This window comes from Chiloscyllium punctatum, chromosome 9 (genome assembly GCF_047496795.1).
Source record: "Chiloscyllium punctatum isolate Juve2018m chromosome 9, sChiPun1.3, whole genome shotgun sequence".
In the NCBI taxonomy this organism is placed as follows: domain Eukaryota; kingdom Metazoa; phylum Chordata; class Chondrichthyes; order Orectolobiformes; family Hemiscylliidae; genus Chiloscyllium; species Chiloscyllium punctatum.
This window is the reverse complement of record NC_092747.1, coordinates 54,645,689-54,672,606: the sequence shown is the minus strand read 5'-3', so window position 1 is coordinate 54,672,606 and position 26,918 is coordinate 54,645,689. Positions and strand designations below refer to the sequence as shown.

At 40.9% G+C, this 26,918-nt stretch overlaps 1 protein-coding gene across 1 annotated transcript in view; it reads left to right on the top strand.

Annotated features, from left to right (window-relative positions):
* The window catches only part of LOC140481691 (high-affinity choline transporter 1-like), a 92,555-nt gene that overhangs the window by 47,635 nt on the left and 18,002 nt on the right, over positions 1–26,918 (top strand). The window contains exons 4-5 of the mRNA XM_072578266.1: positions 21,287–21,435; positions 21,543–21,686. Coding sequence (XP_072434367.1) covers positions 21,287–21,435; positions 21,543–21,686 — 293 coding nt within the window. The remainder of the gene's footprint in view (positions 1–21,286; positions 21,436–21,542; positions 21,687–26,918) is intronic.

Sequence of the window (26,918 nt, the reverse complement as noted above, 5' to 3'; positions counted from 1 at the left end):
AATGTATTAACATCAAATCGTAACAAAACCCATATTCATGCGGGATTCCTCTTCCAAGGGGCCCCGGACCAGCCAGGTCCACCATCTCAATTAAATAAAAGCCCTTGTTAGGATGGCCGAAATATCTGTATTTATGTAATTCAGGAAGGGCTGCCATATTTTATAAAATAATTCGGTCTTTTGGTGCACCATATTTGTAAGGAAGTCAAGGGGAATACATTCCATGATTAATCTGTGCTAATTCAAAAGTCCAGGGGGGCCCTCAGCCACCCAGTTTACCAAAATATGTTTCCTTGCTCAGAAGGAGAGAATAGAAAATAATCTCTTCCCGTGCATATCCAAGGAGGGTAAGTTCGAAAAGCGCAAAAGGAGAGAGAGATATAGGGTCCACTCTAATTTCCGTTCCTAAGATTTCTGTCAGAGTACTTGCTACTTTAGTGCAATATCTACGGATCTTATGACAGGTCCATAAGCAATGTACAAGAGTGCCCACCTCTATTTGACATTTGGGACACATTGGAGATACTCCTGCCTTACATTTTGCCAATCAGTCCAGTGCTAATGGGCCCTATGAAGTATCTTCAACTGAATGGCTTGAGTTCTGTTGCAGATAGTGATTATTCTGCTGTTTTCCCAAATGTCATTCCACGTTTTTATTGAGATTTCCAGTCCCAAATCCTGATCCCATGATTTAAGCAGATTGTCCATATCTCCCGATACTTCATGTAATAAATGATAAATAGTGCTGACGGAAGATACCCCCATTGGTCATAGCACTCTACGTTCTCTATCTGATTTATAAAGACTATCTAATAACATAGTCTTCTTCTGTATGTAGTCTCGAATTTGGAAGTATGGAAAGAGGTCTCCATTAAGTAATCCAAATTTCTGATGCAGCTGTTCAAAAGACATCTGGACCCCTTCTTTAAACAGATCCCCTAAACATGAGATACCCCTGGATCTCCAGAGTTTGAAAATTACATCTGTAACCCCTGGTTGAAATCCCCATGCTCCCACTATCGGAGCATAGTTTTATGTGAGTTGCCCTCATTTTGCTGCATTATATTCCAAGCTTTAATTGTGTTTAGTATTATAGGGTTTTTACAATGATCCATAATGATTTTCCTCTTGTCTGAAAATAAAAGGTTAATAAGTGGGCATTTTACTTGAGAAGCCTCGATGTCCAGCCAGATTGATTGCGGATCTGACAAGACCCAATCAGCCAAGTAACTTGATAGGGAACTTAACTGATATTTCCTAAAATCTGGGAAATCCAATCCTCCCCTTGCCTGTGAAAGCTGTAGCTTCTTCAGCTTAATGAGGGGCCGTCTATGATTCCAGATAAAGGAACCCAACCAGCCATATAATTTACGTAGTGCCAGCCTTGGCAGCATCACCGGAAGCATTCTCATAGGATATTGGAGAGGGGGCAGGGCATTCATTTTAATTAGTGCTATTCTACCCAACCAGGAAATTGGAAGGTCTCCCCATCGCTGGAGGTCCTGCCTTATCCTCTCCAGTAAATGCGCAACATTAGCCTTATACAACTGACCAAATACTGGAGTAATAAAAATGCCTAAATATAAAAAACCCTCCAGGTACCACTGAAAGGGAAAGTGGGATCCATCCAAAAAGTGGGATATACTAGCAAGGCCACTCATTGGCATAGCCTCCGATTTTGAGAAATTAATTTTATAGCCTGAAAATACACTAAATGTATTAATAACCTGGATTAAGTGAGGCATGGACATCAAAGGATTACTGAGAAATAGAAGAACATCATCTGCATAAAGGGTAATTTTATGTTTACCTGTACCAATCCTTGGGGCCATTATATTAGGGTCAGCCCGTATAGCTTCTGCTAGTGGTTCAATTATTAGCGTAAATAGCGATGGTGAGAGAGGACATCCCTGACGGCAGCCCCTACCCACATTGAAGCTATCCGAACCTAATCCATTGGTAATCACAACTGCTTTGGGATCACTATATAGTGTTGAGACCCACTTGATAAACACCTTTCCTACGTCAAACCTTTCCAATGTGTAAAACAAATATGACCATTCAACCCTGTCGAATGCCTTTTAATCGTCTAATGAAACTACTACTCCTGGTATCTTTCCCTAATGGCAGGCTTGAATCATATTCAAAACCCTTCTAATATTATTGGATGATCTACGGTCCTTAATAAACCCCATCTGATCCTCCTTAATGATTTGTGGCAATACTCTTTCGAGCCTCAATGCTAACGTTTTAGAGAGGATTTTAAAATCTACATTTAGCAGGGATATTGGTCTGTATGATGCGCAATCTTCTGGGTCCTTTCCTTTTTTGAGGATAAGAGAGATATTCGCCTCTTTCAGCGCGAAGGCGGGAGACGACCCTGACTGTATGAATAGTTATACGTGTCCATAAATGGACCAGCCAATATTTCTGTAAATTCTTTATAGAATTCAGCTTGAAAGCCATCTGGACCAGGTGCCTTACCGCTCTGAAGTTGCCTGATTGCATCAAGTATTTCTTGGATTGTTCGGGGGACATTCAAGACCGATACCTATTCCGGAGTTAGGTCCGGAAAGGTCAGGTTTTTAAAAAATGACTGCATCCTCCTAGTCCTGTCTTCGCAATCCTGTGATTTATATAAATCAGAATAAAATTTTCTAAAGATTACGTTAATCCTTTTATGATCATGAGTCAAAATACCCGTACTTTCCTTGATAGACGTGATAGTTTGAGGGGCCTTTTTTTCTTTGCAAGAAATGCTAAGTATCTACCCGGTTTATCACCAAATTCATATAACCTTTGTTTTGCAAATAATATTTCCCTCTTAGCCGATTGGGTAAGCTTGGTGTTTAGAGCTGTCCTAAGGGCCGTAATCCTTTCCAATTTGATGATAGAAGGTCTATCAGCATATGCTGTTTCAGCTGCTTTTAAGTGAGCTTCGAGCAGACGCTGTTGTTCTCCTTTCAATTTTTTCTGAGTCGCTGAGTATGAGATGATCAAACCTCGCGCGTAAGCTTTGATGATCTCCCACATCATTGATGGGTTGCTAGCTGTACCCGAATTAATTTCTAAAAATGTTTTAAATTCTTGAGATAAGTACTTTACAAATTTACTATCTTTCATCAGGAAGGGGTCCATACGCCAATGCCAGGGGGATGTCTCATTGTTCCTCGCCTTGATTTCCATATTTACAGCAGTGTGATCGGAAATTGCTATGCTGCCTATTTTACTGGATATGGAATTTTTGAAAATCGAGGGGGCAAAAAACATATCGATTCTGGTATGACATTTATGTGGATTGGGGTAAAAAGAAAAATCTCTGCCCTGTCGATGAAGACATCTCCATATATCTACTAATCCTAATTCTTTGTTCAAATCCACCAATTGTCTAGATCTGGGAGATACTCCTGCAGTACTTTTGGGAATCCTATCTATTTCTGGATCCATAATACAATTATAGGGGGAGATTTTAATTGTATGACGAGCACTGAGAGCCATCAATTTTGAGAAGGCTTCCATTATAAATTTAAAAGGATGTGCCAGGGGGTGCAATACAAATTTAAGATCCCATATTCCTCTCCATTTATAAGGGCTTTAATCAAAATATATCGTCCAGATTCATCTTTTATCTGATTTAGGATTTTGAAAGGGAAATTCTTCCAAATAAGAAGAACAACTCCCCTACTTTTTGAGCTGAAAGAAGAAAAAAAGGCCTGATCAAATCCACCCTGTCATAACTTCAAGTGTTCTTTATCCAATAAGTGTGTCTCCTGTAGGGGAGGTATATCAATCCTTTCTTTCTTGAGGTTTGATAATATTTTCTTCCTTTTGACTGGTGAATTACTCCCCTTGACATTCCAGGTGCACCACTTAACCGACTGATCAACCATAATCATCCGGGCAAGTCCGAGACCCCTCGGGAGGGGAAATCCTATCCAGAACATCCCGAGCATAGAGCATATAAAACTTACAAAAATAAAGGCTCTTTAATACACTCACATCAATATAATAAAAAACTATTTCTAAATAAAAAAAAGTATTTAAATAGAGATTTTCCCCCTTGTTCCCAGGGGTTATCACTTCTTTTCCAACAGTCCATCGTATCCTCTCCCAACCAGTGCCCCACCCTTGGTCCAGGCGCTCCTCGATAGGATGGAGAAAATTCAAATATACTACAGAGCTAGAGTGAGCACCCTACCACAACCCCACCCACAACAACACCTGGATATATTTGGTAATACCATGTATAAACATATATAACTATAACATTACAGCCTCAACAAGTAATAATTAAATATAATAATACAAAATAACAGGGGAAAACAACCCCGCTCCTAAAGACAGAAATAAAACAGGATAAGGTAACCACCTCCACCCACCAACATTAACTAGACCCCCTGGCCTATATATATATTAAAAAAAGGGAGAAAATCGCTAAGTAGAGAACAAATAAATAAATCCCTCTCCCCACCCCCCCGAAGATAATATTAAACAGTCAGGTTAAAAAAGGGATTAATATTAAAAAAAAGGGGATGTAAACCGGACTGGGTGGAGAGCAAAACAGCATCAAATAACTCTTACAATTTATCTAACAGAGAGTTCAAAAAATCCTTGGCCTTTTCCGGCGATCCGAAGTTATACACAGACCCTTCATGGTTAAAGCGTAACATCGCTGGGCAGTGCAAGGAATATGAATATTTAAGTCTCTTAAACACTTCTTCACTTCATCAAATGCCTTCCTCTTTCAGACCAGAGCTGGGGAAAAGTCCTAGAATAACATAATCTTGGACCCTTTATAAATCATGGTTTGGGGATCTTTCCCAAGATTTCTGGAAGCTTCTAAGAGCATCTGCCTCTCCTTGTAGCTCTGCAGCTGGAACAGGACCGGGCAGGGGCGCTGGTTCGAGCTGGGCCCAGGTATTGCAACCCGGTAGGCCCATTCCACCCTTACCTGGCCTGATCCAGCCTCCAGATTTAACAGCTGTGGAAGCCACTGCCCGAGAAATGCTGTAAGCTGGCCTTCCTCTTCCCATTTGGGAAGGCTCAGCAAACGAATATTTTTTCGACGAACTCAATTTCCTTGATGTCTCGGTCGTGCTTTTGTAGCGCGGTCGAGAGTGAGTCCTATCGGCTCCGGGACTCTTCGGTGAAGGCGTTGATCTTCGCATCGAGTTTAGAGATTATTTCCGCAAGGCTCGTTATCGTAGTTAAGTCCCCCGGGGCGGCTGTAGATGCCTCTGCTGCAGCTGGAGAGGGTGGGGGAGGGGCTCCTGCTTGCTGAGAACTGCGGGCTCCCTTCCCTTTAGTCATTTTTACTGGAGATTAAATTGTTTAAATTCAGTACTAAGCAACTAATTACATTAAGTATAAACTATTTTGAATGATTTGGTGAATGTGGTGGAGGTGGGTGATCCACTTTGCCCAAGTCTTGGGAGGAGCACTATAGACTCAGCCTTGCTGGGTCGCCGCCATCTTGGATTCCCCATAGAAGTGGGTTTAAAGTACAGGGGAACAGCACTTGTGAGGAAATATTCCCAAAAAGAAAATGCTCCAGAGAAACCACCAAAAAAAAACTAGAAGCATCAAAGGAGCTTTGGAAAAAAACAAAAAAAGCAGTAGGAGCAGTAAACGCCCATCAGCAGTTCCAGGGAGAAATCTCAATCATGTATCCGAAGCCAATTGTCAGGCAGGTTTCATCTCTTCACTGAAAAAACATGGATTAGATTTTCAAATGAAATCAAAACTTTGAGGAACACAGCTTACTTTTAAAACTGAATTCACAAAATTGTGAACTAAGGACCTGATTTTTAAAAAAATTGACAACAGCAAATTAAGAAGTTTCAGGCACAGGTTTAAAGACAACTGAAAAAAAAAATTTAAGAGGTCAGAGATAAAAATCCTTTAACAGAGCTTTTGACGGTACAGTTAATGAAACTTTGATTAGTTTAACAATTTGGATCACACATTTAAGTTTTATTCAACAACTCAGCTGTTTTACCGATTCTATTCATGAAAATATGAAAAATTGAATAAAGATAAAATGCACTAATCTAATTATGTGATTTCAAACTTGGTGTGAAAATACCTTAGACACAGAAAAACATTGGAATGAATGACATTGAAATGGATCGATTTGACACGGTTAAAAAATAAATGAAAATTAATGAATTGAAATGAAGCCATTTTGAAAAGTTTCCACCCACAGACATTTGGGTAACCTTCAGTCATCTTAGAAGAGGAATATCTTCAACTCTGCTCCATGAAGAAGTCTTTATGAAAAGGAAACTGAACTTCACATTAAAAATCATAATTAAACCAGCAGAAACTGTGACTGTTTTCAATTTTGATGTGACAGCAACAGCCCTTACAGCAGAATTTAACATTCATCAAAGAATACAACAGAGCAAAAATGAGTGTAGTACAAGGAGATCAAAATTCTAACAATATTCTTGAAGTGCTGCAGCCCACGTGCTGTAGGCAGACCCACAATGCTTTTAAGAGGGATTCCAGGAACTTTGACCCAGCAACACTGAGCAATATATTTCCAAGTCAAGTGGTGAGTGGCTTGGAGGTGAACTTGTGATTGTGGCACTTGCCTGAGTAGACAGTAGAGATAATTGATTTGGAGGCTTCTATCTAAGAAGCCTGCATGAGTTACTGCAGTGCATCTTCTAGATGGTACACACCTCTGCTCCTGAGCATCCTTGATGGAGGCAGTGAATGTTTGTGTGTGCATGTGATGCCAAACGAGTGAGCTGCTTTATCACATATAGTGTCAAGCTTGAGTGTTTTGGAGCTACATTCATCCAGAGAGCATTGATGATCACAATCACATTATAACTCTTGCTTGTACCTTGTAAGTGGTGAACAGGCTCTCGGAAGTGAGGTGATGAGCTATCTGCTACAATATTCCTAGCCTCTGACCTCGTGGGAAAAAATACAGATCCTGGCCACCCATAACATGGCCACAAAACAGACAACACAAAATGTCTGTACTTAGTCAATGAGCCTATCCACAATGCCTCAAATTGCCCAAACCAGCTGCCCCAGACATCACACATACCTCAGGACATGATTCATCCAGCCCCAGACCAAGCGAATATACTTCTTCATAGTAACTGAAAATGAGCCTCACACTGACAGTATGGTGTGAGTTGTCCAATAAAGAGAAATAAAGTTCATTCATTGAAAAGATTCAAGTGTCCGGTGTCTGACAATAAGTTTCTTAATTGACTCAGGAAATTCCTATCCTTGGCTGGAGTTAACGGGTAGAAAGTAGGAGAAAGTGAGGACTGGAGTTCTGATGTTCTCAGGGCACAGCTGCTCCCACTAGGAGTCAAGCCTTCACAAAGGGTACCCAGACAAGAAGTCACCAAAGATACTTTGCTTACCCCCCTCAACAATACGAACACATTGATACCAGGATGACACCCGTTAACTCCAGTCCTCACTTTCTCCTACTTTCTACCCGTTAACTCCAGCCAAGGATAGGAATCTCCTGCGTCAATTAAGAAACTTATTGTCAGACACCAGACACTTGAATCTTTTCAATGAATGAACTTTATTTCTCTTTATTGTACAACTCACACCATACTCTCATAACTCACACTTCATTGTAGTAAGGGCATAAAACTCCACTGTATTCTCTGTTTGGGGAAGAAGCTGTGGTTCCTTCTGAACAGCCTGTCAGTGACTGTTTCAGTTGGGTCAAGTCTCTTCTGTGATATTGCTGTTTTTTAAAATAAATCCTTGTCAGTTCTCAGTCCAATATGTGTGTTTGTAATCTCTGATTAATTGGACTAAATCCTCGGACAGACCTGTTCTTGTAGCCACTGTATTTATATGACCAATGGAGTCACGTTCTGGTTGATGGTAACAGCCTGGGATATTGATACTGGGGGAATTCAGCAATAGCAATGCAATTGAATGTTAAGTGTAATGTTAGATTTTCTCTTGTTGGAAATCATCATTGCCTGGCACTTCAATGGCATGAATGTGGTTTGCCACTTGCCAGACCAAAACTTCATGTTGTGCATATCCTGCTGCATTTGAACACAGTCTGCTTCAGTATCTGGAGTTATGAATGGTGCTGAATATTGTGAATCCCCATTTCTGGTCTTATGATGGAGGGAAGGTCATTGATGAAGCAGCTGAAGATGGTTGGGCCAAGAACACTATCCTGAGGAACTCCTGCAGAACTGTCCTGAAACTGATACAGCTACCCTCAACCGCTTTAGCACATTATCCGTTGTGTCAGGAATAACTCCAAACAGCAGAAAGTTTCCCCTTGACTCTAGTTTTGCTTGGGCTCCTTGATGCCACATTCTGTTAAACGTAGCCTTACTGTCGAAGGCAGTCACTCTCACCTTACCTCTGGAATTTAACACTTCAGTCCATGTGTATGCCAAGGTTATAATGTGGTCAGGAACTGAGTGGCCTTGGCAGAACCCAAACTGAACGCCATTGAGCAGGTTACTGCTAAACAAGTATTGTTTGAGGAAGAGTCAGAGAAGCAAGCATAAAATATATAGCAATCTAAGTAACTCCTTTGAATATGTACATAACTTATAGTCAATGTTAATGCCAAGGAATGGGTACATTTTGGCAGAGCTGTCAGGGTGTGTTGTATAAGATTAGGAACCTGGAGTGACTTTGTGATTTTACAGAGCTGCACAGCACTAGTATAAGCCTCACAGATTAGATGGAGTGGGAATGCTGTATGGAAGAAGACTATAACACTACACACCAGAACGCTTCACTCTCTGGATGGAGCACATGGACTTGAACTCATAGTTATTCCCTAACTTAATTAAATCAAGTCTGGTATATTGCCATATGTCACCAGTATTTAGCATTAATAATTTATAAATAATGTTACTTTGAAGCCTGAGCCTTAAGGCTGTCCTTGTTTTTACCTTCTCCTTAATTAGTCATTAAAGAACCCAAGCTCAGCGCAGCATCAAACCACACATTGAAATAATTCTCCTGCCTGATCTTCTGTGATGATCTGCCTTTCACATGAAAAGCTTGCCATTGAAATCAATGCCTCAGCCATTTCATCATATCCCATAACTAACCTTATGCGGCACATGAGGCTGCTGCATAAGGATGCATGGCGTTACGGGGAGAGTATTAGCATAGATAGAGGATTGGTTTACTGACAGGAAGCGAAGAGTGGGGATAAATGAGTGCTATTCTGGCTGGCAATCAGTGACTAGTGGTGTGCCTCAGGGATTGGTGTTGGGACCACAACTATTTACAATTTATATAGTTGATTTGTAGTTGGAGACCACGTGTACAGTGTCAAAATTTGCCGATGACACTAAGATGAGTGGCAGAGTAAAGTACGCGGAGGACTGTGAAATTTTGCCCACATTGGGGGCAAAGGCTTGGCATATGGAATACAATGTTAGTAAAGGTGAAATCATACATTTTCATAGAAGCAACAGTAAATAATTTATTACTTGAATGGTAAAAAGTTACAGTGTGCTGATTTGCAGAGGGACTTGGGTGTCTTTGTGCACGAATCACAGAAGGTTGGTCTACATGTACAACAAGTAATTAGAAAGGCAAATGGAATTTTGTCCTTCATTGCTAAAGCGATTGAGGTTAAAAGCAGAGAGGTAATGTTACAGCTGTACAAGATGCTGGTGAGGCCACACCTGGAGTACTGCGTGCAGTTTTGATCTCCTTACTTAAGAAAGAATGTACGGGCACTGGAGGGGGTGCAGAGGAGTTCACTAGGTCAATTCTGGAATTGAGACGATTAGCTCACAAGGAGAAGCTGTGTAGACTGGGATTATATTTGTTGGAATTTGCAAGAATGAGAGGGGACCTTGTAGAAACAAATAAAGTTATGAAGGGAATCAATAAAATAGAAATAGATAGAATGTTTCCACTAGTAGGTGAACTAGGACAAGAGGGCATGGCCTCAAGCTTAGAGAAAGCAGGTTTAGAACTGAACTGAGAAGGATCTTCTTCACCAAAGGATTGTTGATCCATGAAATTCCTTGCCCAGGGAAGTAGTTGACGCGACTTCAGTAATCGCTTTTCAAACTAAGGTAGATATTTTTTGAAAACTAAAGGAAGTAAGAGATATGGTGAAAACACGAGTAAGTGGAGCTGAGTCCATGAAAAGATTAGCCATGGTCTTATTGAGTGGCGGAGCAGGCTTGAAGGGCTGGACAACCTACTCCTGCTCCGAGTTCTTATATTTTTATGTTTTTATGTTCTTATGTCCCATAGTCACAAATCCAACTTCGGAGCAGTACATGGATTGTATTTTCTATGCCTGTCAAGATGACTGTGCCTCTAAACTATTATACACGTGACTCCTGGCCGATTGCTGCAGCAAACAAAAGCAGCAATTATAATTTGCAATTCTGCATAAAACAGGTCACTAAGGCTCTCTGCAAAGAGAGACCTTTTCATTTCATTCTCTCCTGTGTGTAGTAAACAGAAAGGGTGAACACAAGGGTTTGGACAAATGTTCCCATAGTGTTGAATGGCATTGATTGTACATAGTGCTTCCCATGCGCCTGAAGGCTATTTTGTTTGAATAGTTGCCAATGTGTGCGAGCTGTGAGTTATGGGTCTGAGATCTGCAGCAGTGCTCCATGTGCAAGGGTGAGGTGAAGAAGATAAATATTCTTAGATTATTGGCAGGTAGTATTTTACAATATGATTTTGGATTTGAGAGAGGGTGATCTATGAAAAGTCAAAGTCAAGAAATGTCTTCAAGCATAAATTTCAAAGTAACTTCATATTTATTGTGAATGCTGCTGTCCATGGCTATCATAGATATAATAGGCTCTAACCTAGTATATTTATAAAGGTAGGGGCTAACTTATCTTCATGTGTTTGTGTGCTCAACTGAATCTTCCAGTCTAGATTCTTGAAGTCTTCATCCAGAGAATGCAGGGTCTTCTCTTTCTACCCACATTGCTTTATTTATGCTCAGTGGTGTGTAGCTCTGTGCCATCATAAATTTGGCCTTCAGTCCTGATGCCCTCATACAACAGTGATAGTGGTAGTGAAGAACTGAGCAATGGCTGAGGCTAGTAATGCAATTACCTGTGAATGTATATTCAATGAACCTGATTACTCAAGTGAGATAATCTTCTTCCTTCACTGCTTCAGTTGATCTCTCTTTCCAGTACTGTCTCAGTTAAATGCCTGGAGGGATCTCCTGATGCACTTATGATGGAAATGTCTTTTCTCTGTTCCATGTCCTCAACTAGAATCTCCTTTGCGTGTCCACATACATTAATGTGCATGCTCTTCCATGGTCAGCCATTGTTAGTTGGAAATAGAGTGTTGTGCCGTAATAATTTCAGGAGTTCCTGAGAAAGCAGTGCATGGAGTGCTGGCTATACGCTTATTGTGCCTATGTCCGTTTCGGAGGTTATCCAATTTAACCCCTCTTAAATGCCAGATGAAGAATGGCTCCAATGCATCTTTCACCAGCCGAAACCAAATGTTGTTGGTAATTCTTATTCCTCTGCAAAGCGGTGGCAAAGTTATAGTTATCACTTCTCGTGTTATTCTAAGATGATGGGAGGGATTTCTTTTTTAACTATTGCAGTTCTTGTGGTGATATTTCCTCCATAATTTAAGGAAGGGAGTTACATCATATTGACTCAGTGGTAATGAAGGGATGACAATGTCTAATTCAAAACAGTGTGCTATAAAGAGCATTTGCACATGATGCTGTCTCCACAAGCCTGCTGTACTTGACATTGAGGTTGCATGACTGAGGCATGCTGAAGAATATCTTATGGACATTGTGCATTGCTGCCACTGTATGTGAACAAATGGAAAAGGTTTCTAGTGAGTCTAATGGCAGCAACAACATTCAACATGCCCAACAAAACTACAATCAATGGAAATCGGGGGAAATCTCACTACTGGTTGGAGTCATACCTGACAGGAAGGTGGTTGTGGTTGCTGGAGGCCAGTCAACTCATTTCTAGGGCATCTCTGCAGGATTTCCTCAGGGTAGCGTCCTAGGCCTAAACACCTTCAGCTGCTTCATCAATGACCTTCCCTTCGTCATAAGGTCAGAAGTGGGGATGTTTGCTGATGATTGCACAATGTTCTACACATTCTGGGTCCTCAGATACTGAAGCAGTCCATGTTCAATTGCAGTAAAACCCAGTACCCAGACTTGGGCTTAAAAGTGCCAAGTGAAATTTGTGCCACACAAATGCCAAGCAATGACCATCTTCAATAGGGACAACCTAACCACTGTCCCTTGACATTCAATGGAATTACCATCACTGATTCCCCCACAAACAACATCCTGGCCAGAAACTCAACTGGAGTTGCCGTATATGTATAGTGGCTACAAGAGCAGGTCCAGAGGGAAGGAATCCTGCAATTGATAACTCACTTCCTGACTCCCCAAGGCTTGTCTATGTTCAACAATGCAAAGCCAGGAATGTGATGGAATGCTCCCCACGTGTAGCTCCAACAACTCCAGAAGGTTGACAACAGGACAAAGCAGCCAGTTTGTTTGACACAACATTTACAAGCATCCCCTCCCTCCACCATTGATGCTCAGTAGCAACCCCATGTACTATCTCCAAGATACACTGCAAAAATTTGCCAAAGATCCTCAGATACTTCCATGACCAATTCCATCTAGAAAGACGAGGACAGCAGATGCATGAGAACAACATTGTTTGCAATAACCAAGCTAATCACCATCCTGTCTTGGAAATATATCATTGTGCCTTCAGTGTGACTGAGTCAAAATCCTGGAATTCTCTCCATAACAGTATTGTTGGTGTCCCTACAGCAGTGGAAGCTGCAGTGGTTCAAGAAGACAGCTCATTACCACCTTTTCAAGGGCAACTAGGGACAAGAAATAAGTATTGGCCATCCAGTGATGCCCAATAAATTAAAAAATAAAGCTCTATACTAGACAGTGTCAGCTCCCTCCTTTGCTGCAACCACATCTATTGGTGCAAGTAGCAAATACTCTTTCAGAACAAATATGCATTGATGGATGCTGAATATTAGGAGAGGAAAGGTAAACTAGGAAATAATAAGCTTATCCGTCTAATGTATATTATTGGGAAGTCATGGGTATTGTTATTAGGGACAGTAACAGAATATGGACAAATAAAGAGATGGAAAAGGTTCCACACAAGGGACTGTTCCCAAAAATAGGGATAGATGGAATTGGAGATAATATTTTGACATTGACAGGGAACTGTTTAGGATGAAGGAGATGGACTGTAGGGCTAATGAGTGTGTGTACTCCAATTGAAAGGACATGACTAGTGTCCATCAGGGATCAGTACGGCAGCCTTAGCTCTTCACTATGTATGTAAATGACCTAAAAGAGGAAAACAGAGCAATGTATCCAACTTTCTGATAATGCTAAGTAATAAAATGCATTATTTAATTAACAAAACTAAAACAGCTAGAATTTAAAGTGGAGAACTGTTAGATCAACATACTTTATAAATAATGAGAAACCTGGAGCTGTAAAGAAAGGGGAGATGTGGCATAGTGATATTGTCTTTGGACAGGTAATGTACAGAGCCAGATAATGACCTGATGACCCAGTTTCAAATCTCACCATGGCATGAATTCTAACAAAAAAAATCTAAAATTAAAAGCTGAATGATTAATGACCATGAAGCCATTGTTGCAAAAAAAACATTTGATTGACTCATACCAGTTAGGGAAGGAAATATGTTGGGCTACATATGAATCCAGCCCCTCAGCAATGTGGCTGACATTACCTAGCAAGCCTCTCTGGTGTATCAAACTGTGAAAAAATTTCAAAGGAATAAAACCAGACAAACCACCTGGCATTGACTGGGCACTGGGAATTAGAACATCAAACATGGCACTGTCAACTATGTAAAATCCTCTTTGCGAGCACTTGATTAGTCAAACAACAGCCTCACAGTGATATCAACAAGCATGGCCATGCTCATGGAATCATACCTCACAACCAATGCTCAGAAAACACCATCACCATCCTGGGATATATTCTGTCGCATGATCAGTCCAGGCCAGCAGATGTGTTGGCACAGTGGTGTATTCCCACATTGGGTGGGAATTGTTCCAGAAGCCCTTAGCATTGATTCCAGACCTCAGGAATCTCATGGCACCAGTTCAAAAGTGGACAAGGAGAGCTGCTGATGGTAATCACGTATCCTCTACCCTTCAACTGGTAAAATAATGTTCCTTCGCATCGAACACTATTTTATAATATCCCTGAGAGTGGCAATGATGCAGAATGTACTCTGGTACAGGATTTCAATGTCCAGTGTCTTCACAGCACCACTACAGACAGATCTGGTTGAGTCCTAAAGGACATTGCTGTGAGCCAAGTTCAGTAGCAGATGGTGAAAGAATGAACAAGAGAGAAGAAGATAATTTATTATCTATTCACAGCAATCTGCCTGTATTTGTCCATTACAGTGTCAGTAGGAATGCTGAATTTCCAGTTGTGGTGGAAACAAAATCTTGTCTTCACATTTATAATATTATCCAAAACATTATGTGACACTATCATGTGGCTAATGAGAGAAACTTTGAACGGATGGAGCCACGCTGGGCTGACCATCCCCAAGACACTGAGAGCTATCAGGTGCTGCAGCATTATATTCAAATACCAGCAGCAACCTCACAGCCCAGCATATCCCTCATTCTACCACTACCATTAAACCAAGTACACCAAAGATTTCTGGAGGGTTGGTCCAGAGCAACACCAGGCATAGTTGAAAATTAGGTGGCAATCTGGTGAAGCTACCAAACAGGACTACTTGACAGCCAAACAGCATACACAGCCAACAATGGAGCTGAGCAATTGTACAACAATGGACCAAATCTAAGCTCAGTCATCCTGCCAGATCTAGCTATAAAGCTGATGGAAAATTAAACACATCACTGGAGGAGGAGGTTCCACAAATACTCCCATCCTCAGTAGTGGGAGAGCTCAACATAACCAGGCTAAAACATTTGTTGCAATTACCAGCCAAAGGTGCCAAATGAAAGATCCATTTTGGCCTCTTCCTGTGGTCTCCAGTGTCACAGATGCCAGTCTTTAGCCAATTTGATTCACTTCATATGATACCAGGAAACAGTTAGAGGCACAGGTTATTGTAAAGGCTATGGGCCCTGACAATATTCCAGCAATCGAATGAAGACCTGTGCTCCAATACTTGCCGCTCCCTAGCCAGTCTGTTCAAGTACAGCTTCAACACTGACACTGACCCAACAATGTGGAAAATTGAACAGTTGTGTCCTGTACACAAAGTAGGACAAATTCAAGCCAGGTAATTACCACCGCATCAGTCTACACATCATTTGTAAAGTGATGAAGTCATCAATAGTGCTATCAACAACGCTTGCTTTGTAATAACCTGCTCATTATTACTCAGTTTAAGTTCTGCCAGGGCCACTCAGCTCCTGATCTCATTATAACTTTTGATAAAACATGATCAATACAGGTGGATTCCAGAGGTGAGGTGAGAGTGACTTCTCTTTGGCATCAAGGCCATATTTGACAAAGTGTGGCATCATTGAGCCCTAGCAAAACTGAATTGAATGCGAATCAGGAAAGCTGGTTGGTATCATATCTGCCACAAAGGAATATGGTTGTCGTTGTTTGAGGTTCATCATATTAGTTCCAGGACATCTCTTGTAGGAGTTCCTCAGGGAATTATCCAACCATCTTCAGTTGCTTCATCAATGGCCTTCCCTCCATCATAAAGTCAGAAGTGTGGATGTCCTCAGATGATTGATTGTTCAATATACAGCACCTTTCTCACTCCTTACATGCTGAAGCCATCCACATCAAATTGCAAGACAATATCCACACAAATGCCAGCAATGAGAGAATCTCATCAAGGTTCCTTGACATTGAATGGCATTATCATCTCTGAATCCCCCACTGTCAACATTCTTGGGCCTTACCATTGGCTCATATGCTGAACTGGACTTGCCAGACCAATACTTTCATGGCAAGGATAGGTCAGAGACGAGGAATCCTGTTCTGAAGAAGTGTCGTGATTGGATTTGAAATGTTAATTCTGTTTCTCTCTGCATCGATGATGCCAGAGATGTTGATTTTCTCCATCACTTCTATTTTTATTTCAGAACTCCAGCATCCACATTATTTTGCTTTTAGGTGCATGTGGCATCCAGTTTTCTTTGAGTCTTATAGCATGGAAACAGACCCTTCAGTCCAACTAGTCCATTCTTCCTGAGTGCCTCCCATTACTCTGACATGATTTTATCTGTGAATAACTGTTCCCAGTTCACTTAGGCCAGTTTGAATCTGATTTTAATAAAATTATTCTTTCTCCTATTTAGAATTTTATTCCCATCCCAAGTTTATCCTTTGTTTTGAGAACTATCCTAAATCAAATTGAGTTATGGTCACTACCTCCAAAATGACTCCCCACTGATACGCCAGACCCAGGCCATTTCCAATTATTTAGATCCCAAACTGCAACTTGCCACTTCACTTCGATCTCCCTCTATCTTGCCTGAAATCCCCTATAACCAGTAATGGTGAGCTGCTAATCCAGCCCATCTTTCAGCCAAGGTTTGGTCAAAGATATGACATGATAAGCACATCAGAATATCTGTTCCCTTGGTTCATCTGTCTTATTCCTCTGCCCTTTGCATTGAAATATATTCCATTTAGCCTTTCTAAACTTACTGCTTGCTTATTTGGCTGTCAGATTAATTTACGCAAGTTTTAACTTTTCATCCACTTCAATGAAACCTCCCTCTTAACTACTCACAGGATCTCATCCTCTGCCCATCTAGTTTATATCCAACATCTTTAAGTTCCATCTTACTGAGCTCTGTCTTCTTGCAGCATGACATTCTGATGGAAGTATGCTATAGGACATCTAAATAGGACATAAGTGCCTGTGAGTTTAATGTACATATGTAAATATCAGGAGCTGTAATAAATATTTACTGAATCCTTCAGTACCTTGTGATTCACCTTGCATTCATATTTATATTATGGGAGCTAACATAGATATCATACCATGAGAGTTGAAGATTGTCAGTTAATTTTAAGTACTATCTTATCAAATGCAAGTACCTTAAAGGCAAGGTCCCACATCACAGTGGCAGGTCAGGATGGTTGCATAGTGATAAGCAGCAGTGGCCATTTACAAAAGAGTCCAAGCTCTTGGTGGTAAACACTTGGAAACATCACTGTAGATCAGGAGACAACAATGCTGTTCTTTAAAGCATGCAGAAATTAGCAGCGCCAATTTCTGAAAGTTCAAGGAGTGCAGATTAAACAGTCAAAGGGTGAATCTGCCTTCTGTCTCCTTAAAATTTTTATTCTATTAATTATAATCTCTGTTTCCCTTTCAACAAAAATAAGCTGACAGCTTGATTTCCTAATTAAATGATAAATATAAGGCCAAGGAAAGGCTTCTTGCATTAAAAGAAAAAATGCAAGCTGAAAGGCCTCCACAGTGCAAAACTCTTCAGGATCAAATACAACATTCAAAAGGTAGTTTTATTCTGTTTTTTTGTGGAATGTAGGCATTGAGGGCTGATCAGCATTTTACGCCTGTCCCTAGTTGCTCTTGAAAAGGTGGTAGTGAGCTGCCTACTTGAACTGCTGCAGTCCATGTGCTGTGCAATGCCGTTAGGGATAGAATTATAGAATTTTGACCTAGTGTTACTGAAGATGAGGCACCTTAAAATCTGTTAATCCTGAAGTTAATTCTCACTTGGAGCGGGTTTTCAGGTTGTCTCCAGATCTTCTCTGGATTTTCCTCATTTTCCATGGTAAGACAAAATTCATCCTGCGAGACCCAACTTGCTGATTGCAAGAAGGATTTGCAGAGATCTCTTCTCAGGATAATTTTCACTTGATTTGCAAAACAGAACTGCTTGAATAGTTGTAATTCAGTGAAGATATAAATTGCTGTCCTATCCATACGTTACTGTTGGATCTCCATTTCTTGTTGAATTTCTTTTTTTTCTCATTTGCTGTTATGTCCATTTAGTTTTCCTTCTTTTGTTTTTATTGCCATTGTTGCTGTTCCCTTGCTGAGTTTTGATGTATTTCAAACATTTACTTTAATATGCACAGGCCTACAGTAGTAGGTTACTGTCATTAGATGGTGGTCACAGTAATTAAGTAAATAATGTCATGCAAGATTCCACCTGACTTGATGCTGATTTTTGGAGACTTAGTATGGCATCCAGGAGCAAAATTGGAATCACTAGGAATCGTTGGGCAAACTCTCTGTTATTGTTGGAAGAAAACCTTAAATCTGAAACTTACTCTACAAAGAGAAGGATGGCAATTTTTCTATCTAGATCAAACGATAACAGAGGACTCTGACAATGGGCAAACAGACAACAGATTTGACACGTTAAAACCACTTCCTGTGAACAGCCCTGATATGAAATGTGTTTTCTGCTTATAAAGAGACATCCAGGAACAGGAAATGAGATTCTCTCCCAGGCCAAGTCACTCCATTATTTCCCTTTCACGTCACCTCCAAGAAGGGCAAAACTGCACTTTTGGTCTTTGTAGTGATTGACTATGAGGTTTTTGATAGGAGTTTTTAACCTGGGCCAATCAGGTAACACCTGGCTGACCAATATAACCAGGAGGAAGGTGTGTCAGGGCAGACGAAGAGCCAGAATGGGCGTAGGGGCGGGCTGCCTTAGTGTGGCGGGAAGGTGGGATGGACGGACAGGTGGCTTGTTGTGTTGCTGGGGGGATCTCTATTCTATGCACTTTTTAAAATCTAATTGGACTGTGTTATATGTATTTGTTACTGTTACTGTTTTGTGATGACTGAACCTGGGATTTGAGGTTTGTCCTCATTTCCCTGAGGACTGTTGAATGGTAGGGTTTGGGGCCTGGCTTTGCCACTCCTCTCCCTTGTAAATTGCTGTTTCGCTGTATACAGCTGTTAATGTTATCTGTTTTGTAAACTGTATTGTTTAATAAAGTTAAAATATATACATAACAAGGAGAAAAAAATATAATCAGGAGACCCTTGACAAAGGAGACATTGCCTTCCGTTTAAAATAGAATATAACCAGGAGATTAGAATCTCCTGATGAGGACTGACTTCAAGCTGGTTGGCCACAGCCAGTGTACTGTGCACTAGTAAATAAAGGGTGACTTGGTGATGGCACCCGGCCTCTGTGCAGTTATTTCAGTGGCAATGGGAAAAGCAGGACATGCCTGAAGAACGGGGTGGCATGGTGACTCAGCAGTTAGCACTGCTGATTCACAGCGCCAGGGACCTGGATTCGATTCCAGCCTCAGGTGACTGTCTGTGCAGAGTTTGCAAATTCCCGCCGTGTCTGTGTGGGTTTCATCGGGGTGCTCTGGTTTCCTCCTGCAATCCAACGGTGTACAGGTTAGATGGATTGGCCATGCTAAATTGTCCGTAGTGTCCAGGGAAATATAAGCTAGGGAGATGGGTCTGGGCAGGATGCTCTTTGGAAAGTCGGTGTGGACTTGTTGAGCCAAATGGCCTATTTCCACACTGTAGGGATTCTAGGATTCTAGAACATTCATTTGCAACTTCCATCTTAGAGTTAGGATAAGCATCATACCTCTATTTGGGAAGCTTGACTCATTTGAATCTGCTCTGGAAGACTGGGCCCAGTATGTAGAAAGAATGCAATACATTTGACATTGGGGCAGATGAAAAGCAATAAGTAATCCTTCTGACTATGTGTAGACCTGCAGTGTTTCTGGTTTTAAGGGTTTAACTTTCTCAGAGGTACCAGACACTAAAACCTTCCAAGAGTTGACAGAGTTGATTTAGGAATATTATGAACCTGGACTTTCTCTAATCCTAAGAGACTAAGAGTTTTATTTGGCTGATGAAGAACCGGGGAATCCATATCAAGATTTTTGACAAGGTTATATTTGACTGGCAGAGGCATGTGATTTTGGGGTACCCCTGAATGAGAAGCTGCGAGCATCATTTGTGATGCACAGACTCCTAGAAGTATTGGTCACAGACAATGGGACATTATTTACCAGCAGGGAATTCAAATATTTCCCAAAGTCCAAAGGTATTCGGCAGATGAGGACAGCTCCAGACCATCGATCAGCCAATGGCCTAGCGAAAAAAGTGATCCAACCTTTGAAGGCAGGCCTAAACAAACAGCTGTCAGCTTCATTCAATACCAAACTGTCCTGGCTCCTGTTCAATTATAGGACCGTCCCACGTGCAACAACGAGGATAGTTCTAGCAGAGTTGCTGATGGGAAGAAGACTTCTCACCAACTTAAACCTGATATTTCCAGACTGAAAGGGAAAGTGAAACAGCAGTAGGAACTCCAAGGCAGTCAAATGCCACCTCTAAGTGAGAGAGACAATTTAATTCAGGGGATGAAGTTGGCCCTGTATGGGTACAAGGCGAGGTTGACACGAGCTCGGGTCCTGTGAAAGATAAAGTGCGGGTAGGTGAAACAGTCCTGAGCAACCACGTGGATCACCTGAGTCTGTTGACTCACAAACATGCCTGGCCCCTCACTACACCCAAAAGGCCTGGCAGAAATCGTGGGTGCTCCCCCTTCATCTCGCATCAAGGAAACTTCAGAATCTGAAAAGGATGCAGCTTCAAAACCGTTACTGCTGGAAGATGAAGAAGTGTAATCTCTCCTCAGACATTCCGGATGCAAGAGATAGGCCACAGTCTTGTGCACGTCGCCTCTGTCTGGGTCTGTGTCAGAGGAACCACATCTGGGTGAAAGCTACAAGGCTTATATCCCCAGACTTAGCAGGGGGAAGCATATAGTGATTAGAACCAGGTTGACGTTGAGGTTCGTGATTGGGGTTGTTCACCTTGGCCAAGCAGGAAAGCCCTGGCTGACCAATATAATCAGGGGATTAGAATTTCCTCAGTTGAGGACTAACTCTGAGATGGCTGGGCATAGCCAGTGTACTGTACACTAGTAAATAAAAGGTGACTTGGTGACAGGACCTGGGCTCTGTGCAGTTATTCCAGTCTTCTAGCTAAATGGTGATAAACAAGTGAGGCATATGCAAGACCATGAGACAAGATTGAAGTAATGCATAATCCTGTGACTGCTGAGAGTTCTGTGTTGCTAGACATGTCCTTTGCCCTTTCCTTCATTCTGACTTAACAAAGTTGTGTGTCTGAAAACATGTATAACTCAATGTTTTAGCTTGCATAAAAAGTAATTGATTTAAAAACATTATCATTTGATAGCTACAAATTGATATTGTTGTTCCCGCTATTACATCCAGATTCATAGCTAATGACATTTCCTCCTTCAGGTTCATCATTGAGTGTAATTTTCGAAATTAATGTCCACTTGGCCATTATTATTTCTACTGTGATAGCAGTTTGTTACACTCTGATTGGCGGTTTGTACTCAGTCGCATACACAGACATGGCTCAACTATTATGCATCTTTGTAGGATTGGTGAGTTTTTAAATTATGTTTAAAATGATCCATTTAACTTTAAAACCTCTGGATAGAGAATCCATTTTGTGGTGGATTAAGATTTCTTGCTTTAATTTTCTATACAGTACATGAGCCTGCCTTTTGCTGTTTTGAATCCTGCGGTCACAAGTATTGCCATCACCGCTACAGAGTATGTTTACCGTGAACCTTGGCTTGGATACATAAGCCCTGGAAATGCATGGATTTGGTTTGACAATTACATTCTGATGGTACGTATGCAGTATCAATGATTGTAATCCATCTAAGATAAATTCACACAAAGCACCAGGCTCCAACTGAAGATTTTTTCTGTTTTTTCTTTAAATACATGAGTACCACATTAGCAATGTGAATGGTTTCCAGTGACATTTCAAGATGCCATTGTTTGTCATAACACAAGGTATTTCCCTTCACAGGGCTGCAGAGAGCTAAAATATTTAATTGCTGTTAATAATTGTAGCACTGGAAGACAGGTTTCTATTTTGCAGATCCAGGTAAGGAAGTGGCCGTGAATGTTAACACCATTGGTTCAATAATCAAAAGGCAGCTGGTGCAATTTATATTCAATTAGTAAATCTGAAATTTGTAAGCTAGTCTCTGAAATTTTGTCCATGAAACTGTAATCAATTTTTGTCAGAATCAACCTGGTTCACTAATTTCCTTTAGGGAAGGAAATCTTACCAAGTCTGGCCTACAAGTGACTTCAGACCAGCAATAATGTGGGTGATTCTCAACTGTTCTTTGAAATGGCTGAACAAACTAGTCAGCTTTGTCAAATGACTACAAAGTCAAAATGGAATAAAGCTTGAGAGACCACCTGGCACTGAACTCTGCAACAGCACACCCTTTCCTCTGATTTCCATAGCCACTGCATTGACCTCAGGGGTCTGTGTGTGGCAGTGACTGGAGAAAACAGAAATGAATCCGTGGGACAATGACAGTGCATCAACCAGTGTACACGGACGCTCAGAACAAAGCTTTGAGGGAATGTTGCCTTCCACCATAAATGCTGCAATGTCCACCTTATTAACGTGTGGAGTTGTGCCAAAATTAGGAAAGCTGAACCACAAACCAGTCAAGCAAAGCTCTAACATAAAAATACTCAGTGAAGCATCCTTCACAGATTAATACAGACTAACACCAGAGGTGACGTTATAGTGATGTACATTTGGGAGGGGATGACACTGACAATCCATGACATTGGACCTCATAAAGTCTTATAGCATCAGTTTATATATGAGCAAGGAAAACTGGTGATTACCGTCTCCTGCTCCACCACCCTTTGGCTTATGAATCAGTCCTGTTTCACATTGAACAACACTTGAAGGAAGCACCAACTGTGGCAAAGACAAAGAATGCACTCTGAAGGAGAATTTTAATGTTCATCACCACAAGTTGTGAAACAAAACTGCTGCTAACTGAACTAACCAAGTTATAAATGACATTGCTGCTAGATTGGTCTGTGGTAGGGGGAACCATTAGGCCTTGTGCCCATTATTTTACTTGCTGAAATATTGGTAAGAGTGCTTACCCTACAATCCTGGTGGGGATACTCACCTATCACAGCTGTATGAAATAGGTTAGATTTTGTCCAGATCTAATCTCAAAACTAGGCATCCTTGAGGTTAAATGTTAAGTCATTAATAAAAAAAAATTGAGGAGGTAATAGACCAGTAAATTATAGTCTGTCAATCTAACCTTGGTAGTGGGGAGATTATTATCAGAAATTCTGAGGGACAGAAAATATTGGCACTTGGAGAGACATGGATTAAACTTATATAGTCAGCATGAATTTGTCAAGGTGAAGTTGTATTTGACAAATTTGATGGATTTCTTTCAGGAGATAACCAGGACTGTTGATGAAGGTAACGCGTCTGATGTAGTCTATGTGGACTTGAGCAAGACTTTTAAAGAAGTCACTCATGGCATACTGTTCATGAAAATCAAAGTCCAGGGGATTTAAGACAAAGTGGCACATTGGATCCAATATTGACCAAGAGAGATTTGTAAATATTGTAAAGATGTTTTGTTATAATGTTATAGAACTATGGTGAGACTGTTCCCAAATTATTGTGTATCATATCGATATCCTTATCTAAGGAAGGATATACTAAGATGCGTCTGCAACTGAAATTCTGTTTCCAGTGGAGATTTCTCGGGGCTCGTTGCTGGTGCCCTTCATGTTTGTGCTGTTCATCAATGTACTTAAATAGGGGAGATATGATCAGGAAGTCTGAAAACATCAAAGAGTTAATAGGGTGTTAAATAAGAAGGAAGATAGCAATAAACTGCAGGAAGATATCAAAAGACTGGTCAGGTAGACAATAAGTGGCAAATAGAATAAAAAGTGTGAGATAATGCATTTAAGGAGGACTAATAAGGTAAGGGATTACACTATGGATAATAGGATCCTGGAAAGCACTGAAGATCAAAGGCATCTTTGTTTGCATTTCCACAGATCCTTGAGATATTTGGGCAAGTAGTTAAGGTGATTAAGAAGCTATATGGGATACTTGCCTTTATTAACCACCCATAGAATACAAAAACACAGACATTATACTGGAACTGTATAAAATGCTGATTAGGCAACAACTGATCACTGCTTTCAATTCTGATCACTTCATTTCAGAAACAACAAAAGAAGCATGGTATTTAATTTGATCAGGCAATTCCAGGGGCATACAGCCTATCTATTTTGCAACTCCCTGACAGTAAAATTCACTTGTCATTCAGATTTTTGAGATACTTTGCCTTTCTGAAGGTAATTTGAGATGCATTTGAAAAATGGCTTCTGGAAGTTGTTCCATACTGACACTGTACAAGAGTGGCATTTTCTACTGTCAGGATACTGCTGGCAGTCTGAAAAGGCAATCTCCCAACTAAATAATTGAGTAATATCATGCATGAATTTCAGACTTCATTCAACTTGCCTGTGCCTAATATAATCTGAAACAAAATATTTACAGTCGATGTGATTCTGCGATTGAGCAGCACTTGCTAAAACAACCTGAATGTGCTAATACCTGCACTTCAACCAATTTAAGAAAATTGCTTCAGCTCATATCATTAAATGAAAAAATACTAAAGAACCATGGATGCTGGAAATCAGACACAAAAACAGAAATTGCTGGAAAATCTCAGGAAATCTTACAGCATCTGTGGAGAGAAATCAGACTTAACATTTTAGCTAGAGAAAATTGTTTTTGATGCACAAGATAGGGGACGGAAGGGGTAAGGAGTAAATGAGAGTTGCAGACAGAAACCAAAGAGAGAGAAGAACAGTTGGACGGACAAAGGATTGGATAATGGCCAGTCTGGAGAAGGAATGCCTATTAATGGGGACTATTAGACGCTAACAATAGGTAGGGTGTAACAGCATGATGTGTGGAGGTTATAGTCATAGAGTCATAGAGCTGTATGGTAGAAACAGATCCTTTGGTCCAACCCGTCAATGCCAACCAGATATCCTAAATTAATCTAGTCCCATTTGCCAGTATTTGGCCCATACGCTTCTAAACACTTCCTATTCATATACCCATCCAGATGCCCTTTAAATGTTGTAATCATGCTCACTTCTGTCACTTCCTCAGGCAGCTCATTCCATATATGTACCACCCTCTGTGTGAAAAAGTTGCCCCTTAGGTCCCTTTTAAATTTTTCCCCTCTTACCTTAAAACTATGCCCTCTGATTTTGGACTCCACTACGCTGGGGAAAAGAATTTGGCTACCCTTTCCATGCCCTTCATGATTTTATAAAATTCTATAAGGTCATCTCTCAATGGTCCAGGGAAAACAGTTCCACTCTAATCAGTCTCTCCCTATAACTAAAACCCTCCAACCCTGGCAACATCCTCGTAAATCTTTTCTGAAACCTTTCAAGTTTCACAGCATCCTTCCTATAACAGGGAGACCAGAATTGAATGCAGTTTTCCAAAAATGGCCTAACCAATGTCCTGTACCGCCTACAGCATTATGTCTTTGATATAAATGACTTGGATGTGAACATTGGAGGTATGGTTAGTAGGTTTGCAGATGACACCAAAATTGGTGATGTGGTGGACAGCCAAAAAGTACAATGGGACCTTGATCAGATAGCCAATGGGCTGAAGAGTGGCAGATGGAGTTCAAGTTAGATAAAGTGAGGGGCTGCACTTTGAAAAGGCAAATCAGGGCAGGACTTATTCACTTAATGGTAAGGTCCTGTTGCTGAACAAAGAGATCTTGGAGTGCAGGTTCATAGTTCCTAGAAAATAGAATCACAGATTGACAGAATAATGAAGAAGGCATTTGGTATCCTTGGCTTTATTCATCAGTGCATTGAGTGTGGGAGCTGGGAGGTTATGTTGCAGCTGTACAAGGTTGAGGTAAGGACATCGGAGAAAGTGCTTCACACCCTAAAATTGTTGAACTTGATATTGAGTCCAGAAGGGAGTAGAGTTCTCAAGTGGAAAATGGACATAAATTTGTAATAATAATGGATCACAAACCCATGTTAGATGTACTAGGACAAGGCAGCACTGCCCATAGGTTCAGACCAAATTCAGCAATGGGCTCTAATACTAAGTGTGTATAATTATAAGTTGGAATGCTATCTCGGAGGCCAAGGTGCACATGCAGATGCATTGAGCATATTTCCCAGTGGCAGATACAACATGATTGGCACCACCACAGGAAGAGTCTGTAATGGTTTTAAACATTCTGGACACACTTCCAGTCACAGCTGACAATATCAGACTTTACAGCAAAAAAATCCAGTCCCAGCAAAACCGAAATAGCTGGTGGTGATAGGGAAAAACAAAGGGCCATCGCAAACAGAATTGGAACCTTTTTATACATGGAAAGATTACAGTAGAGGATGGCACATTATTATAGGGAGCAAGAGTGATTGTCCCAAGCAAAGGTCACTGCCAGATATTGACTGAACTCCACCAGGGTCACACAGGAGTTTCCAAAATGCAGATGAGAAGTTATGTCTGGTGGTCAGGATTGGATGCTGACATAGCTGCATTAGTGGGACAGTGCTGTAGATTGCCAACAAGAACAAAAGCTACTGCCAGCAGCTCCCTCACATTCATGAGAATGGCTGGGTAAACTCCAGACTCAGTTACACATCAACTGTGGTAGCTGCTTCCATGGGCTAAATGTTCTTACTCAAAGTGGTTGAACATGCATAGAGTTCATTCATCAAACACAGCAATGATGATAGAAAAGCTGTGTACATCTTTTTTAGTACACAAACTCCCAGAAGTGTTGGTCTCACATAATAGGCCATCGTTTGCCAGCAGTGAATTTGAGTATTTCCTAAAGTTGAATGGGATTTGACATATACTATCCATCATCCAATGGCCAAAAAGCAGTCCAAACTTTGAAAGCAGGCTTAAAGAAACAGCCTACAGCTTCACTAGACATCAAACTGTCCTGGTTCCTATTTGATTATCGGATCACCCTTTTTGCATCTCCAG